The sequence below is a fragment of the Diachasma alloeum genome, unplaced genomic scaffold (assembly GCF_001412515.2).
Source record: "Diachasma alloeum isolate Michigan unplaced genomic scaffold, Dall2.0 Dall_scaffold_00865, whole genome shotgun sequence".
Classification (NCBI taxonomy): Eukaryota; Metazoa; Arthropoda; class Insecta; order Hymenoptera; family Braconidae; genus Diachasma; species Diachasma alloeum.
The window spans coordinates 352,355-369,256 of record NW_021680986.1 but is presented as its reverse complement, the minus strand read 5'-3'; the positions used below and the strand labels follow the sequence as shown (position 1 = coordinate 369,256).

The 16,902-nt window shown below is 36.2% G+C and overlaps 1 protein-coding gene across 20 annotated transcripts in view; it reads left to right on the top strand.

Moving 5' to 3' along the window:
- The window catches only part of LOC107045044 (phosphatidylinositol-binding clathrin assembly protein LAP), a 28,181-nt gene extending 11,669 nt beyond the window's left edge, over nucleotides 1-16,512 (top strand). The window contains exons 2-18 of one of the 20 annotated variants that reach the window (XM_015267153.1): nucleotides 3,507-3,649; nucleotides 3,736-3,811; nucleotides 4,781-4,792; nucleotides 4,917-5,019; nucleotides 5,529-5,737; nucleotides 5,871-5,977; nucleotides 6,220-6,356; nucleotides 7,647-7,818; nucleotides 8,264-8,374; nucleotides 8,533-8,665; nucleotides 8,782-8,871; nucleotides 10,239-10,865; nucleotides 11,445-11,634; nucleotides 12,469-12,574; nucleotides 12,957-13,022; nucleotides 13,384-13,623; nucleotides 14,078-16,512. In XM_015267153.1, coding sequence (XP_015122639.1) covers nucleotides 3,507-3,649; nucleotides 3,736-3,811; nucleotides 4,781-4,792; nucleotides 4,917-5,019; nucleotides 5,529-5,737; nucleotides 5,871-5,977; nucleotides 6,220-6,356; nucleotides 7,647-7,818; nucleotides 8,264-8,374; nucleotides 8,533-8,665; nucleotides 8,782-8,871; nucleotides 10,239-10,865; nucleotides 11,445-11,634; nucleotides 12,469-12,574; nucleotides 12,957-13,022; nucleotides 13,384-13,608 — 2,507 coding nt within the window. In that variant the 3' untranslated portion in view covers nucleotides 13,609-13,623; nucleotides 14,078-16,512. Of the gene's footprint in view, nucleotides 1-3,506; nucleotides 3,650-3,735; nucleotides 3,812-3,929; nucleotides 3,981-4,777; nucleotides 4,793-4,916; nucleotides 5,020-5,528; nucleotides 5,738-5,870; nucleotides 5,978-6,219; nucleotides 6,357-7,646; nucleotides 7,819-8,263; nucleotides 8,375-8,532; nucleotides 8,666-8,781; nucleotides 8,872-10,238; nucleotides 10,866-11,444; nucleotides 11,635-12,468; nucleotides 12,575-12,912; nucleotides 13,023-13,383; nucleotides 13,624-14,077 lie in introns of those variants that run through there. The other 19 variants (XM_015267161.1, XM_015267152.1, XM_015267156.1 and 16 more) reach the window with 19 other exon arrangements.
- Nucleotides 16,513-16,902: the final 390 nt, after the last annotated feature.

The window sequence follows — 16,902 nt, the reverse complement described above, 5'->3', positions numbered from 1 at the left end:
GAGTCGACTTAATCCGTTTTACCACTTCGCTACTGATTTCAGATTATCAAAATAAAAAAAAGCAACCAAGATCATGTTCGAAAGATAATCCATCCGGGCCTTAAGGGAAAGTGTAAAATTATCAATACCGGTTGACGATATGATGAAGAAGACTTTCTCGTTATTACTCCTGACAAAACTTTTTATTTCTCCCTCATTTCATATTTTTGGGTGGCAAGTGCTGGTCGCCAAATGTCAGGCGGGCAAAGGCACGAGGTTAAATGCGCGGCCGTTTGAAAAAGAGTATAATTGGAATAGGAAGACGGAGAGGAGGCAAGGTCGTGCAGCCACTCGAGAACAATGATGACAATCCTGTTATGCTATCTCCGCGTAATGAACAGCGCTGCGTTTTATCGTGAAGTAATGAATATTAATAAAGTACTCTTGATTAACGCATTTTTCTGTCGTCAATGATAGCCGGGGTAATGCTACCGTGCCACTACGTGGAGAGCAGAAAGAGGGGCTTGGCTCCGAGTACACGATCAATACTTAAAGGCGATAGCCGACGCGATGGTGGCCCAATTGGGCATTTTTCGTTGTTGTAAAAATAATGAAAATACTGGGATTCACGGCTCAGGGAGTCTGTGTTCATCGGGGTTTTCTGAAGGCCCCGGCGAACGATTCGGGGGGGAAAATATGGAGAACATGAGGGATTAAAACGGTATTATTATAAAATTATTAGTTTTGCAATTATACATGACTTTTTCGACGAATCACCAATTCATTCTCACAGATTCGAGTGAAATTCAGTAGCGAAGCGGTAAAACGTTTAAGTCGACTGGTCTCCTAGTTGAGTTTTTGAGGAATATGTCCGAATCTAAGGGAGATAGCGCAATTTTCGTAATACATTTGTTGTAGCTCTCAATCGGCTCTACAAAAAAGGTCATAATAAAAATTTCGCTATCTCCCTTAGATTCGGAAATATTCCTCAAAAACTCAACTGGGAGATGAGTCGACTTGAACCGTTTTATCACTGTGCTACTGAATTATTCTCTGTAATTGGGTAAAAAGCAGGAAAATCCACTTGATGATGATACACTTGATGATTTATTAATCAGCGAGATTATCGAGTTAACACGAGTGTCACCTGCAGTGTCAATGCGATGGCCCACGCGTGGTCGTGGCAGAGTCCAATAACCCGGCCGAATAATTTTCTATTTAAATACTCAAGGGCGAAAAAATGCGCAGAGGGTATTGGGGCTAATTCGTACGGTCTTGGGAGCAAGGCCGCGTGCCAATACCGCCGGTGGAGAGACAATCCGATGTATTGGGGCTCAGATACACGGGGTCACGCACCCAGTAAACTTGACGTTTGCGTTCATCGTGTTGGTTTCTTGCTTGAACACTCGGTAACTCTTGTATTTGTCGAATCGAATTGGATTTTTCCTCGGTGGGGGTCACTGGTCGGTGCGAGCCACTGTCGTTCTATGGGTCAAATGGTCGAATTGACGGCCAGATTGGCAGACGTCAAGTTGCGAGTTTCAATCAATCATTTAGAGAAAATTGGCAACTGGAGGTTCGGAATATTAATAGGCCGTGACTATTCGCACCATTGCGTGAATCACTCCCGTACACTCCATACACTCCACGCATGCGTGAAGTTTGTGTGTTTCACGCAGCGAATTTTCATACTGCTGTGTGTTTCACGCAGTTGTATTTTTATATCTTCACCATAGTTTACTGTGATTTCACGCAGTTGTATTTTTATACACATGTGTGTTTCACGCAGTTGTATTTTTATACATCAGGATTGCGTTTTTCCACTTCCTAGGCCTTATACAAGATAAATTGAAATTAATTTTTTTTTGCATTTTCGTTTTTCGCGATTATCTCGGAAACTATGGAGATAGAGCCTTAAACCCTATTCCATTCGATTCTGAGGAAAGGTTGTTGGTGGACGGGATGCATCCTCACACAGAAATTATATTGGCATTTTGCGTATGGACAATGAGAGATAGAGCCTTAAAACCAAATTTGGGTCCCCTATAGGCAAGTGGATGACTCAGAATTGCGTTTTTCCACTTCCTAGGCCTTATACAAGATAAATTAAATTAATTTTTTTTGGCACTTTCGTTTTTCGCGATTATCTCGGAAACTATGAGATCCGATCAATTAGCCCCTCATGTATAGATATTCCAAATTTTTATTTTTTTCCTCATTGAAGTAGTTTTGAAAAAAATTGCGAGCTAATAAAAAACATTTGCTAGTTAGGACTTTTTTTAAATAAATTTTTGAAAAATCTCCCCTGAAAAAAAAGGCGTTATCCCCCCTACTTCATTATTTCCAAAAAAATTTATCACCAATCGGTAGCAAATTGTTTGAAGATTTTTGCGAGTTAAGAAAAAATCGTCAATGCACTCCTATTATTGTGTAAATTAACAATTCCAATTTCAACTGAAAACCAGAGTTGATGACCAGAGTTTGTAGCAGAGATGTCAGACAAGATATGAATGTTTTTTTTGGCTCAAATGAAAGAGCGGGTCGAGAAATGGCGTGCAGAAGTCTTTAAAGATGACAAATTCTCTTTAAAGATGATGTCTGTTTTCAATTGAAAGCAGATTGTGACAACATTGTTGGCAGTCTGAGATAGAACGTGGCGTCTAGGAGTCTCCCCTGGTTCAAAACCATCTTTAGAGGTCCTAGCATGCCATTTCTCGACCCGCTCTTTCGTTTGAGCTCAAAAAAACATTCATATCTTGTCTGACATCTTTGCTACAAACTCGGGTCTTCAACTCGGGTTTTCAACTGAAGGCAAAATTTTTGAAAAAATGCGTACAATAACAATTACGAATTATTTTTTTGAAATTCAACCCCTACACAGCTAATTTCGTTATTTTTTAAATAAAAAATTGCACCTTCCATGTAAAATAGCCCGAAAAATGTTTCTGAAAGAATCGAGAATACATTTAAAATATTTTGAAGATAATTTTTCTGCCTATTTTACATGAATGGCGCGAATTTTTATTTTAAACAAGATGAAATTAGCGGTGTAGGTGTCAAATTTCAAAAAACTATTTCATAATTATTATTGCACACATTTTTTTAAAAATTTTGAAAAAACGAAAACCTTTGTAGCTCAAAAATTGGAGGCCCTGGACTATTTTCAACATTTTAAGCGTGTGCAGGGCAAACGAACAATAAACGATTAATTTTTTGCGCTAATTATTCATTTTTAAACACATATAATCGATCTTGAATGTATGAGAAATCTCACTCTAACCCTTAAAAGTGTTTATTTGTAGATTGAGTTGCGAGAGAGAAACCAAGAAATTTTAATTTTTGGGGATCGTTTAAGAAATTCCTGGAAATTCTGAGCATGAACCAGTTCATTATGGTTTTGAAAATGGGTTTTTAGGGTGAAAAATCAATTGCACAGAATTTCAAAATGACAATTATTTTCTGAATCCTTCAAAAAAATAATTCAAAAAATTTAATCCATTAAAATGAATGAAACTCTCTCATTACAGATTTAATACACTGTACCAACGAGCCGAATGTCTCGATACCCCAACTCGCCAATCTCCTGGTGGAACGTTCGCAGAACACAAACTGGACAGTTGTATTCAAAGCCCTAATTACGGTACACCATATGATGTGTTATGGAAACGAGGTAAGAATGCCTTAGTATCGCATAAATTGCTCCCTGGATTTTTATTTTGCCTCTTTCAGACCATTAATTTATGGTTCGTTTCGCAGAGATTCACGCAGTACCTCGCTTCGAGCAACAGCACGTTCCAGCTCAGCAACTTCCTGGACAAGAGCGGTGTGCAAGGTAAAGAGTCTGACTTCGTACGATTAATTCCAAGAGATATTTTGAGTTTTAATTATCTGTACACCCGAGTCCACCTGCTGATGTTTCTTTCTCAAATCGAGTTCATTTTTTAAATCAGGAATTCTGGATAGGATTAACGTTCCGGTGAATGAACTAAGCCTGTTTTTAAGTAATTCAATACATTTATTCGAGGTTTTTTCGTTGATTCTTATGCTTTTGGTGAAGTAGGATGGAATGATCAGGCAGGAGTGACTTTCAAGAAATTGAATTTCAATAAATTCACTCTACACTGACAAAAACAAATGTTTTTGAGAAATATGAATTCTTGAAATTTTTCATTCCGGCGCACTCTCTGCATGTTTGGCACAAAAAAATCCTTTTTTGATAATTTTCAAAAAACTATTTTCTTGGCACAAGTAAGACTTGTTTGAGAACTTTACAAAATTACTTGACGAAAGTTTTTCATTTTTTTATATAAGTAATTTCTCAAAAAACAGTTGTTTTCTCAGTGCAAACTAATGAATTATTTTTCCTAATCCCCATTCACTTCACCTTCGCATTTCCTCAAAGATCTCAAGATTTTTCAGTGTTGAGTGTTTATTCACTGATGTCCACAACCCACAATCATACCACTTAACATCGCTCCGCGAATAGTAACTAGAAAATGATCTATCGCGGGTAAACAATGTGCTAAACATAACTCGTCTACATATTCATCCTCTCAATTCTCTGTCATCACTCACTCACGAATTGAATCGCAAACGACTTGACAAATGCATACCGATAAACCTCGTCGTATTGTCAATGCATGAGGAATGATACCTCAATTGTCCAGAGCCCTGAAATTTTCAAAATAAAACATATCCCCTGGAAACGTTAAACTGCACACAATTAATTTATTTTTCCATGTGCCTGTCTCTGACTACTTTACTAACCTCGGGTTATTTTATCTTTGTTTGGGAACAGCAGGAGCACGTGTTGGTGAGTGTCTAATGCTAATCAATGACTAAATTAATCATTAACATTTCTGTTTGTACAAGACATTAATTAATCCCTCTGTCCGGAGATACTCGGAGCCAATTTAATTTGTTTTTCTTGACTTTAGGGTACGATATGTCGCCTTTTATCAGACGATACGCTAAATACTTGAATGAGAAGGCGATGTCTTACAGAAGTGTTGCCTTTGATTTCTGCAAAGTCAAGAGAGGGTAAATTTCCACTGCATTATCTCGTTGCTTCAGAGCTATCACGAGTGAAAGAATCGTGTGGAGATGGCCTGTAGGACGTTCTCATGGGTTGATTCTATAAGAAAGTTTATAGGGGAGAGTGTTTGACGCAATTCAAGCAAGAAAAAATTTTTTTCAATTAAATTTTTTTTTCCAACTTTTTTTCATTCTCGGGAGTATTGATGAGAATAATCATTTCCCACTCTACTAAACGGAAAATTATTCTTCTCATTCAAATTATTATTATTCTCATCAAATTATTATTCTCCAAAAAAAAAAATTAATAAATTTTTTTTTCTTGAATTGCGTCAAACAGTCGTTTTTTGACTGTTTCATTTTGCCCCACTCTCCCTTAAGTTTACCATATACCATGAAATTGTGAAAATTCTCCATATCCCAGCGCTTAGAGGAATCGTCACCCCTAAGAATGTCTTATAGAGCATCTCTACACGATTTTTTCAATTTCTTAATAAATTTTTTATTTTCTATAGGAAAGAGGATGGCACATTACGTACAATGAACGCCGAGAAACTACTCAAGACATTACCAGTGTTGCAAGCACAACTCGATGCACTCCTTGAATTCGACTGTTCTGCTAATGATCTTACGAACGGCGTCATCAGTATGTGCTTCATGCTCCTCTTCAGAGACCTGATAAGGCTCTTTGCTTGTTATAACGACGGAATTATAAATTTATTGGGTGAGTCAAATAAAGTACAAGTGTTCATCTCTCAAGAGGCCACTTCAGGATGACAATATCTCCACATGATTAATATTCCATTAAAAAATTGATTTCTTCTTTTGCATTTTTTCCTGAATTTTTTATATTACAGAGAAGTATTTTGATATGAATAAGAAGCAGTGTCGCGATGCCCTGGATTTGTACAAAAAATTCTTAATACGGATGGACAGAGTTGGAGAATTTCTCAAAGTTGCTGAGGTAAGTAAGACCTTCAACAACGGTTTAAGTCGACTCATCTCCCAGTTGAGTTTTTGAGGAATATTTCCGAGTCTAAGGGAGATAGCGAAATTTTCATAATGATATTTGTTGTAGCTCTCAATCGGCTCTACAAAAAAGATTATAATAAAAATTTTGCTATCTCCCTTAGATTCCGAGATATTCATTTAAAACTGGTCAATAATTTCTCGTCGAGTGAATTAAATGTATTATTTGCGATGCAGAATGTTGGCATCGACAAGGGAGATATTCCAGACCTGACGAAGGCACCGAGCAGCCTACTGGACGCCTTGGAGCAACATCTGGCTTCTCTAGAAGGGAAAAAAGGCTCGGCAGCTAACACACCCACTCAGTCCGCCAGGTATATACACTTTTCTCGCTAATAACGCTCACGATATTGATTATAAAATGCGGTGTTGATTATACGAAAGTTAATATCGATTTGAGGAATTGAACTGTTGATATCAGTCAGATAAGTTTAATCGATAATTAAGTTTATTCAATCCTCACCTGTTTGTTATTTATTTTGAGGGGATACACTGCCGATTCTATTCACCTTCATTCACACTATTTTTGTTGATTGATGGTATTTTTGGTTCTAGTTTGAGTGAAATAGTGACGTTTCAGCGATCAGAACTCGATGAATATTCTGTGGCATTTGAAAATTTCGTTTGTTATATTTTTGTTTCCTTTTTTTTTGCTTACACTGTTCCACATGATGTAGTCTTCATTTTTAGATCGTTTGAGATTAAATGTAGAATTTTAAAAGCAGTGATAGCTTGTAAAATTGATGTATTTTGTTGTTACATTTTTTTTATATCACACGCTGGAAAGATACATAAGACAATTATCACACGTGTGATCAGTAGGGAATGTCGGGGTAAAATGGGCACGAGGGGTGAATTGAACACCCGATTTTTTAAAACGACTAATTGATTTTTATTTGAAAAATCGAAAGGAAAAGGGGAGACTTTCACCTGTCGATGAAAACTTTGGTTTCAACTCAATAAATTGTCTTCAAAGCACTGTGATTTTCTCTCTAGATCACTCAGAATTTATTTTTTGCGCTTGTCAGTCTAAGTATGGACAAAAAATTAAGCAGCAAAAAATGATTTTTCCATTTTTTATTCATGTGAAGCTTCGGGGTGTCTGTTTTACCCCAATTGCCCCTATAAATTCGTGTTTGTGTGTGGCAAATCGCTATTGTATCAATTAGTGACCACGTGGCATGTCCACAAATAGTAATTTAACTACCGAAGTAAAGATACATTTAGAAAATCATATTTTCTACTGTAAATGTTGCTTGGACTTTGAAAATCTCAGGATTCAGATAAAAATATATTCAATGCAATAGTGTTTTCATCTGCACGTCGATTATTGATATAAATACACTCGCGAGATTTACACACAGACACGCAGCCCATGCATTACTCATAATTTTTCAATGTATTTTTTGCATCTATACGTACTACACAATTTTTTTTTGTTTTTTGTTTGTCTTTCTCCTTCTTAATTTTCAAAATTATCAACATATCCCGTAACAAATCCTTGATCATCCGAAAAAAAATCTATTCTGGATTATTGAATCGGCCATTCCCGTTTATCCGTACACGAAAAAAAAAACCGCAACCCCCATCATTGCCCCCAAAAGCAGCAATAGAACGAATGTTAAGTCGGGAGTGTCCGCACTATCTTCCACCAGTACGGCGTTCGGAACAGCAGCTAGCAATGCACGTCTTGATCAGACTGGGAATGGACATATTGATGAGGCGTTGAGGCAACAGGCACTTGCTGAGGAGGAGGCTGCCATGAACCAATACAAGGTGAGTGAATTAACTCAGTTTTTCTTTTTAATTGTTCGTTAATAACAGGGATAGGCAAATTCATAATATTTAATTACCATTCAATATTGCAGCCATCAATTAGTTAACATTATTCTCAAATTTTTTGAGTACTTAAGTATCATCAATTCAAATATTCCAATTTTTAACTATTTTATCAATCAGTAATTGAAGTCGGAAGATTGATGATTATTCGGGTAATCGAAAATCCCCTTTTAAGAAATTTGAATTATTTACTTAGTGGTAAATTTACTGTTTCATATTAACAAATTTTAAATACATCATTATTCGAAAAAAATGTAAACGGTCTTGACAGGTTATTTGTTGAACAACACTCGGAAAAAGAGATTTTGAAAAAACTCAATCGATATCTTATAATGCGAGTGTTATTTGCAAATGGACTGTTCAAAAATTCCAATGATTTTAGGCAAAAGTACAGTCGCCATCCGGAGGACCGAGCACCAATCCATTCCTTGCATCACCAACAGGTGGAAATCAACCAATCGTTGATTTATTCAGTTCTGCATCTGCTAATGAGGTACGAGAAAAAAATCGATGAGTATTAAATGTTTTTAATGGTTAACGTTAAAATTAAAATTGTAGACTTTGATTTGCTTGAAATGAAGTTTATTCAATGCAAATAACTACTACTATTTCCCTCGGTGTTCCTCATAATTGTGAAATTCTCATTTCTAGGCTCAAAAAGCTTCAGACGATTTGCTCCAACTGGCGGGCAATCCCTTTGCGGATATGTTCGGAGCCCCTCAGCCTGGGGCTCCAGTCCAACCAGCCCCGCCAGGAAATACCATGTGGATGGCCAACGGTAATGGTAAATAAACAAAGCCTCAACTACATCACTCACTACTCGACCAAAGCACTGTACTTTATTTATATTTTACCGCACCCATACGTTTTTATTTTCCTCTTGTTCATTTATTTTCGTAGGTTTCGTCGCACCAACACCGCCAGCAAGTAATAACTTTGTTACAGATAACAACTTCTCGTCCGTGTTCGGTGGTCAAGATCAACAGACGAGTAAGTAAATTCATGATAATCCCATACCTGTACATACTCCTGTACAGATACTACAAGAGGTCTTTAGGTTTTGTTATGAGCTTTACAAGCACAATTGTAATAACACTATACAAATTTTTAATTAACACTATATTTTTCAACATTCTCAACTCGTGGAGGTACTCTCTCATGTTACATACAAATATGCAGCTTTTACACCGTACGATTGGACTTTATAATTGGACAAATTATGACTCTTGAGGTAGTTCGATGTACAATTGGAGAAGACTGCACTAAAAAACGTGATTAATTATTAATTTTTAGAAAGGTTTCGTGCATGCAATGAGAGAAATGTGTTGACTGTTGGAAATTCTTTCAATTTGGCAATAGAGATCGGCACAAATATTATTGTCACCGATATTTACACCGCAAATGCATATTTTTTACTTAATAGCTAATAACGTGTAAATATTTTCCGTATACCGTATCAATGAGTAATAATTAGCAATAAAAATTATCATTTATCTCGTCAGGAATTACACTTGAATATTTTAGAGTAGTCATTCAATCAATAATGAAATCGAAAATATTTCTCGATATTCATCTAATTAGTAATGAAATCTATACCATTAATTGAATATTTTTAGGGAAGAGCTAAAATAAGATAACAAGTTAAAATGGACAATGAACAAGAAATTAGCAGTTAGGTAGTTAGGTGCATCATACGGCAATAATTTTTCAATGAGGAAGAGAGTTTATATAGTGTTTCACATCTTGTCACGTTAAAGGATATTATTGGATACGATTTGCATCTATTACTATGATAATGAAAAATTGATTTGGTTTCATTATTCATGACGAAAGAAATTGGGATTTTCTGGTTTTCATTTTCCATTGATATAATAATGAAAATAAATTTTGTACCATTATTGATTGATAAATTATTTGTTTCTTTTTTCACTTTCACTTCTCACGAGTATCGCAATGAAAACAGCATTTGATATTATTATTCATTACGAAAAAAATCATAACTCAATTTTTTTATTCAACCACTGATATGGTAATGAAATATTAATAATGGAAATTATTTTCCTGCCGATCTCTGGCAATAGTTGCCTGCATTGTCACAACTTTCTAACAGTGTTTCACGAAGAAAACTCCGTAGTAAAGAATTCTCTCAATGAACGATACCCTATCCACTTTGCATGAAATATTTACGTAACTCACATCCAGAGAAATGGTTTATTTGAATTAGACGAACTTCATTTGAACCAAATGAATGGATTCTCCCAAAATTCCAGTCAATCGTACTACCTCAGAGTGAAAAAGACCAAAAGAGAAAATAAAAAAAAAAGAAAATTAGCCAAAAAATGAACTTTCTGCGCAAGCTGCCGCTCAGGGATCGGCCGTACCTAATCCTTTCATGGCGGATTTTTCCGCTCCCCAACCGGTTAATACAGCATCGAGCATCGGACTGTTCGATCAGTCATCAGCATCAGATCAACAAAAGGGCGGAGACCTTTTCAGTGCTGGGGGACAGGCTGATCTATTTGGTGGTGAATCAGCAGATAATAAAATTGATACGAGTGAAATGGATTACTCTGGTGTGCAATCAGGCGTTCAAGTCACTGGTATAAATGCCAAATCAACTGCTACTCCACCACCAAGACCGCCTCCTCCCGCAGCTGGTAGTAATGATACACCACGTGCAGCATCACCATCGGGTGGTGCAACATCGAGTAAAAGTGCATTCGACGATTTGAATGATAGTATACGTATGGCTCTGGGTGGGTCTCCGTCTCGTCCATCGCCCGCTGTGCAACAACCACCACACGTGCAACAAATAACACAACAGCAATTAACACAACAGCAAGGCTTTGGAGTGTTTGACGTGACTGGTGGTGGTGTACAAGCGGGAACTGGACAAACCGTTGTCGGTACTGTAACCGGTTATGGTGTCCCTACTACCCAAGTACCCGTTGGATACGGCTCTCCGGTCAAGCAGCCAATGGCAGGTGACGGGAATTAACAGATTTATTCTTGAGTTTTGTGAGGAGGGCAATTCATCGATATCAGCTGACTCCATTAGGCCATTTACATGAATGAAATTTCACTCTGAATTTTGGAGGAATGGCACATTTTTTTATTCATTTATCATCGCGAGAATTTTACCCCTCACTCGACTCAAGCATAAATAAACTTGTATTGCCTTTTTTTCGTTCACACATTTGACGCTTTAATTTCAGTTCATTGTGCATGGATATTTTTAGTTATTTTTTCAACTATTCTAACGCACCAATTTTCTGATACTGATCGCATCGAGCCCAGCCTCAATACCATGATTATACTCAGTGATAACTCTATTGAGAGCAATCAATAACTTCGTGGCTCTGATTGTGGGTGTATTGTCTGTGTTCTCTGAGGATCGGATCGGATTCACGACTCAATTTCACTCTAACTCGCACTCTGTCATGAGTAGTAGGCTAATTGCAGTCACGATGATTACAATGGGTATTCGTTCGAGATTTTTTTCTTCTTTTTTTTGTGGGACATAATGCTTTCTCGGCTTGTGCGTTAATCCAGCTATTGCTTAGGTTTCGATGGTGTGGGCTCGGTGTTAATGCCATCTTCTACGACTGTGTCTGGAGCTAATAACGTTTCAGCTGCTGGACAAACTGGGGCTTCTACTGGGGGGAGCAAAGTACTCACTGGGGATCTTGACAGCAGTTTGGCGAGTCTCGCGCAGAATCTTAGCATCAATAAGAGTGCACAGCCTCAAGTCAAGTGAGTTGGTTTTTTTTTTCATTTTTAAAAACGTGCTTTTATGGTTTATTGTGAACTTGGCAATGTCTGAAATTTTTTCCTCCACGGAGGTACATTTAAAGTGTAGTGTACAAAGAATTGTGCACTACTTTTTTTTAAGGGGAGCTACTAGGAGTTTTTAAAGTCGCGGGCTATTGGAATGCGATTTCTCGTACATTGATGATCGATTATATGTCTAAAAATAAATAATTAGTGCAAAATATTAATTAGTTATTGTTCGTTTGCAAAGGTTTTTTCCAAATTTTTGAAAAAATGTGTACAATAACAATTACGAATTATTTTTTTGAAATTCGACGCATACACCGCTAATTTCGTCTTGTTTAAAATAAAAATTTGCGCCATTCATGTAATATAGGCAGAAAAATTATGTTTAAAATATTTAAAGATATTTTTTCTGCCTATTTTACACGAATGGTGTAGATTTTTTTTTTAACAAGATGAAATTAGCGGTGTAGGAGTTGAATTTGAAAAAAATAATTCGTAGTTATTATTGCGCACATTTTTTTAGAAATTTTGAAAAAACAGAAACCTTTGTAGCTCAAAAATTGGAGGCGCTGGACTAATAATTCGCCAATGAACAGAGATTCATGTCAATTAGACTGTATTCTCAATGGAAATCTCTCGATTTTCACAATCTCAGTGAAAATGGCCTTGAACTATTCGAAATAAAAAATTAATCTCGTTCCATTATTGATTACAAAAATAATTGGAATTTCGTTCTGTTCATTAACCATTATGTAATAATGAAAAATGAAGAAAATTATTGAACTGCAATAAATTGTTCTTGTGGCGTAGGGGAATGCAATGGAACTCGCCAAAAAATACAGCGAAAACTGGAGGACCTGCTGGCTGGACACCTCAACCGATGGCAGCCACCACTGGTGCCGGCTATCGACCGATGGTGAGAATAAAATAACACTGCATTCATCACGATTCAAGCACGTTACATGTTTACAATTTTACTTCAATCGGTTTTGTACGAATACCTCAAATTACTCGAAACATGAGCAAAAAACAATAGATTGATTCATTGGTTTTCGAAATGTCTAGAAATTCTCGAGAACTTTTTTTTTATAGATTTCGAAATTTTATTATTGAAATCCGTAATGAGTTGAGCACAGGCTTATTCACCCTCTTTTAGCGAGCTTAAGAAAACAGAACGAGGATTGAGGGAAAAAATCGAGCTGGTGGGAATTTTTTAGATTTTCGGTTTTAGTTTTATCATATTGGCATATTTAGTTTGATGCATGGCACGGCATATGGCATGTTGCCGGCTGTTCCAGGGCCAAGGAATGACGCAACTTCCTCCAACCACCACTTTTGGCTTTCCCACCCAGCCCGCACCACTGGTGAGTTTCGCAGCACATTTCTTTTTTTTTCTCCCATGAATACTCCATTGAGCACATTTTCATACGTTTGCTGATAGTTTCTTCTAGTAGAGTAAATAATTACATTAATATTGATTGATTAATTAATTAATTAATAAGGCTACTAACTCATCGATGAATGCAACAATCGATCATGCATTTATTTTCAATTACTGTCACCAATTGATTAATTTACCTGAGGACAAGTAAGAAAATGAAGAAAATATTTTTGTAGTCACTATTAATGATATTGATAATGAACTTGATTAATATTGGCTTTGGTACTCTTGTAATTAATAATTAAGAAAATCATATTACTCGTGGCCTCTCGCCTTCTGCATAGGGTATGCAAGGTATGCCAATGGGAATGCAGGGCATGAGGCCGATGATGGGTGGTATACCAGGTGCCCCAGCAGCCCCTGGTGGGATGATGGTGGCCAGTGGTAATGCGCCTATGATGATGCCAGGTAGTAACCCTATGATGGGAGCAACAATTCAACAACAACCGCCCCAATCAAATCAACCCCAGGGTAATGCGGTTCAACTTGATCCCTTTGGTGCCCTGTGAAAGGACTAGGAATAGGTACCTCTATTATCTAACTTCAATTAATAATTCATTGTTATTACATTTTTCTCATGCTCGATTAACTTTCGTGTCGTTTTCGTGTTTTTTTATTTTTATTTTTGGTGATTGGAAATTAATTACTAATTGATTCTCATGATCACAGCTGCATGGAGGGGACGAATCTAGTGGAAATTGACTTGTGTGTTGCAAAAGAAATTGTGCATTGCGTTTTTTCAAGAAGAAAAAACCAGGAATTGAACTCTGAACCTTTCGATTACAAAATTATTTCGTTATCGACTGGACTAATCGCACGTAGTCCATGAATGCTCACAGATTTTGATGCCAATCTGACTATATTCTACACAAAAAAAACAAAATTACATGAAGAAAATTGCAATTTCACCTGAGATTTTTTCCCCCACGCAGGAAAACTGTCAACATCAATCAAATAACTATGAATTTTATATTGCAGGAGTCCCGTTGGAATTAAAGAATAACACGGAGCACCAATACTGTAAATACTGTGTAATATGCCTACAAAATGTGCCCGGCTTTATTTCATTGACTTGCATCAACAGTTCTCTCTTGATCTGCCTTACCACTAAAATCAGTCCACCATCTAGACATCGAGGATCACAGTGTGTCCATTAAATTCGTGTCAATATCGACGATACCATCATTTTTAGCATGTGTATAAAATCCCCACATGTAACAAGGCCCAGAGTGCTTAGTGAATGACCGATGATCGCAAACAGTTGCATAAAAATAAAATGAAAAATCATGTGTTTCATTGATATTGGGATGCGCGCCTCAGGTACTGTGTTTATTATTAGAGTGTGTCTGCAAATCGAGTTTATCCATTGCGTTATTGGCCACCCCAGAAGCGTGTGTGCCTGCCAAAGATATTTTTGGGATTAAAATCACCTTTTAAAAGTCATGATTTATCGTTCTCAATTGTCATGTTCACGAGAATTTTTCGCAATAATTTATTTTTTATCCAAAATTAGGAGAGTGGATGGAAAACAACTGAGTATATTTCGTTATTCATGCATGATGAGAAATGATTTTTTTTTTTTCAATTGTTTCCGTCGAAACAATTGCCAGTGGGAGGAGGATATTTGTAGTATATCTTTGTTGTACATTATTAATTCGTTTTTTTTCCATTATTATTGATAACTTTTTTGCAATAATTTTCGTTAAGCCGGTGGACGGTTGGAGGTACAAGTATTATATATGGAGATGTCATAGAATCATCTTGTTGCGCACGTTATCCATTACACGTGCGGACTATAATATGTACAGGCGTTCGTATATAAATATTATATATGTATAGAAATGAGAGGAATAAATAATGTTATAATTTTTAGGGTAAACGATGAATGTTCTTTCGTTTTAATGCTCCGATATAATTCACCTGGATTATATTATTTAAAGTGTTGAGGAGGTGAATTATGAATTATGATACTCGTGTGGATCCTTATGATACTCAGTCTGAGGATTTGTTTATTATTATTTTTTCTCTGGTGATTGTTCTGTTTTTTTTTCAAGCATGATCCCTTTTGAATTGTATATTTGAATCAATTATTTCTCGTTCAATTGGAAAATTTAAAGTGAACCGAGTTTATTAGATAGAACTGTACTAGTCGATTTGACTGTTTGAAATGACCTATGTATTATCGGAAAATCATGATCATGAAGGAAAAATGTGGGGAAAAAGTATATTTTGAACGACTCGTACTGGCATTTAGGTGTTTTTTCCAGTAGTGGAATTAAATATTTGTATTATATCGATTTAATGAGAGAAAGATTATCTATGAATTATCACGGCAGATGTAGTCTAGTTAAATATCAGCAGTTTAGGAGGCACACGGAGGGATCAGATACATTTCCTGTAGCATTAGGTGATTGAATTCACTTGATAAAGTGTTTAAATTCCTCTTTAATATCAGACAATTGGACTTTAATTGTCTAGTGAAAATTTTTAAAAGAGATTATTCAATATTTTACGCACAATATAGGTGAATTCCTCATTAATAATTGGTGAAATTTATTGAGTTGGTTGTTCAATTTGTCTGGTATTGAGGGTCGATGCTAACGAATAATTCAATGAATAATAGAATAATCAGCCCGAAATGTAGATGGCAATCCATCTCTACTGGTCATTAAATGTAACAGGACAATATTACGTGTATTATCCGTACATCATAAAGAAAAGAGAAATGAATATAAGTGCTGTAAACGAAGAGGTACACCTTGCTAGGCTAGATAATCAATAATTACCCATTGATCTAAATGAATTGACAAATTCTACAGGCCCATAAACTCAGTGCACCAGACCATTTGACGATTATAATCCGGTGCATGAATATTTATTCAAATCCTATATATTGTTCGAAAGATGAAGCATATTCTCATAAAAAAACGGCGATTATGACAAAATCCAATGTATGATAAGTAAAATAAAATTGTTGAAACAGATATTGGTATTTCGGCAATAATGGCTTCGATATTTATGGAAAAATCAGACAAACTGCTTTATTGTTAATTAGTTTCTATGCAGACTATGCATTCTGTGGACGCAATGAGGATATTTGAACATTTGTGAAGGGCAATAACATTCCCGGAATGCTATTGCGGCATGCCAATGACAAAATCAACGCTTTAGTCGAATTGAATGAATTGTGAATATGTATAAAATGGGGAAAGGGAATATTCTTTACTCTGTTGCATAACGGGCGAATTCAGTCTTAAATGAAGTAGCAAGTGAAAAACCGAACGTTGAATTGATTGTAGAATTCATTGATTGTTTGTATCGCAGAGAACACGAGCTGAATGAACAATCGTGAGGGATTAGTGGATGAGATATATTGTAGAATATGAACGAAATAAAACAGATGTCCATCGTAATGAGTCAGTTCGAATGAATTTTTTTGAATCCACTTAATCCGCAATGGGGAATCGTTTTCCGGGAATTTTTAGGGGAATGGAAGAGAAGAAATGTGAAACGTTCAGTGAATTTTCAGGTTCATCACCGAACAAAGTAAGAAATTTTCACGTAATTTTTCCCGAAGAAGCAAAGTTTTACGGAAACTTGCCGACTTATTGTGCCTCGAAAATCAAAAATTCTTGAACGTTCAACAATTTTTATGAAGATGGTGAGTTATTTCTACGTTCCGTTCCGTACAATTTCAGTTCCGACTCCCATTTTTTATTGAATTTTACTTCGCTCGCGGATTACGTTTTGAAACGTAATTTTTACGTTTTTTTTTTTGGCAATTTTTATTAAACTAAAATTTA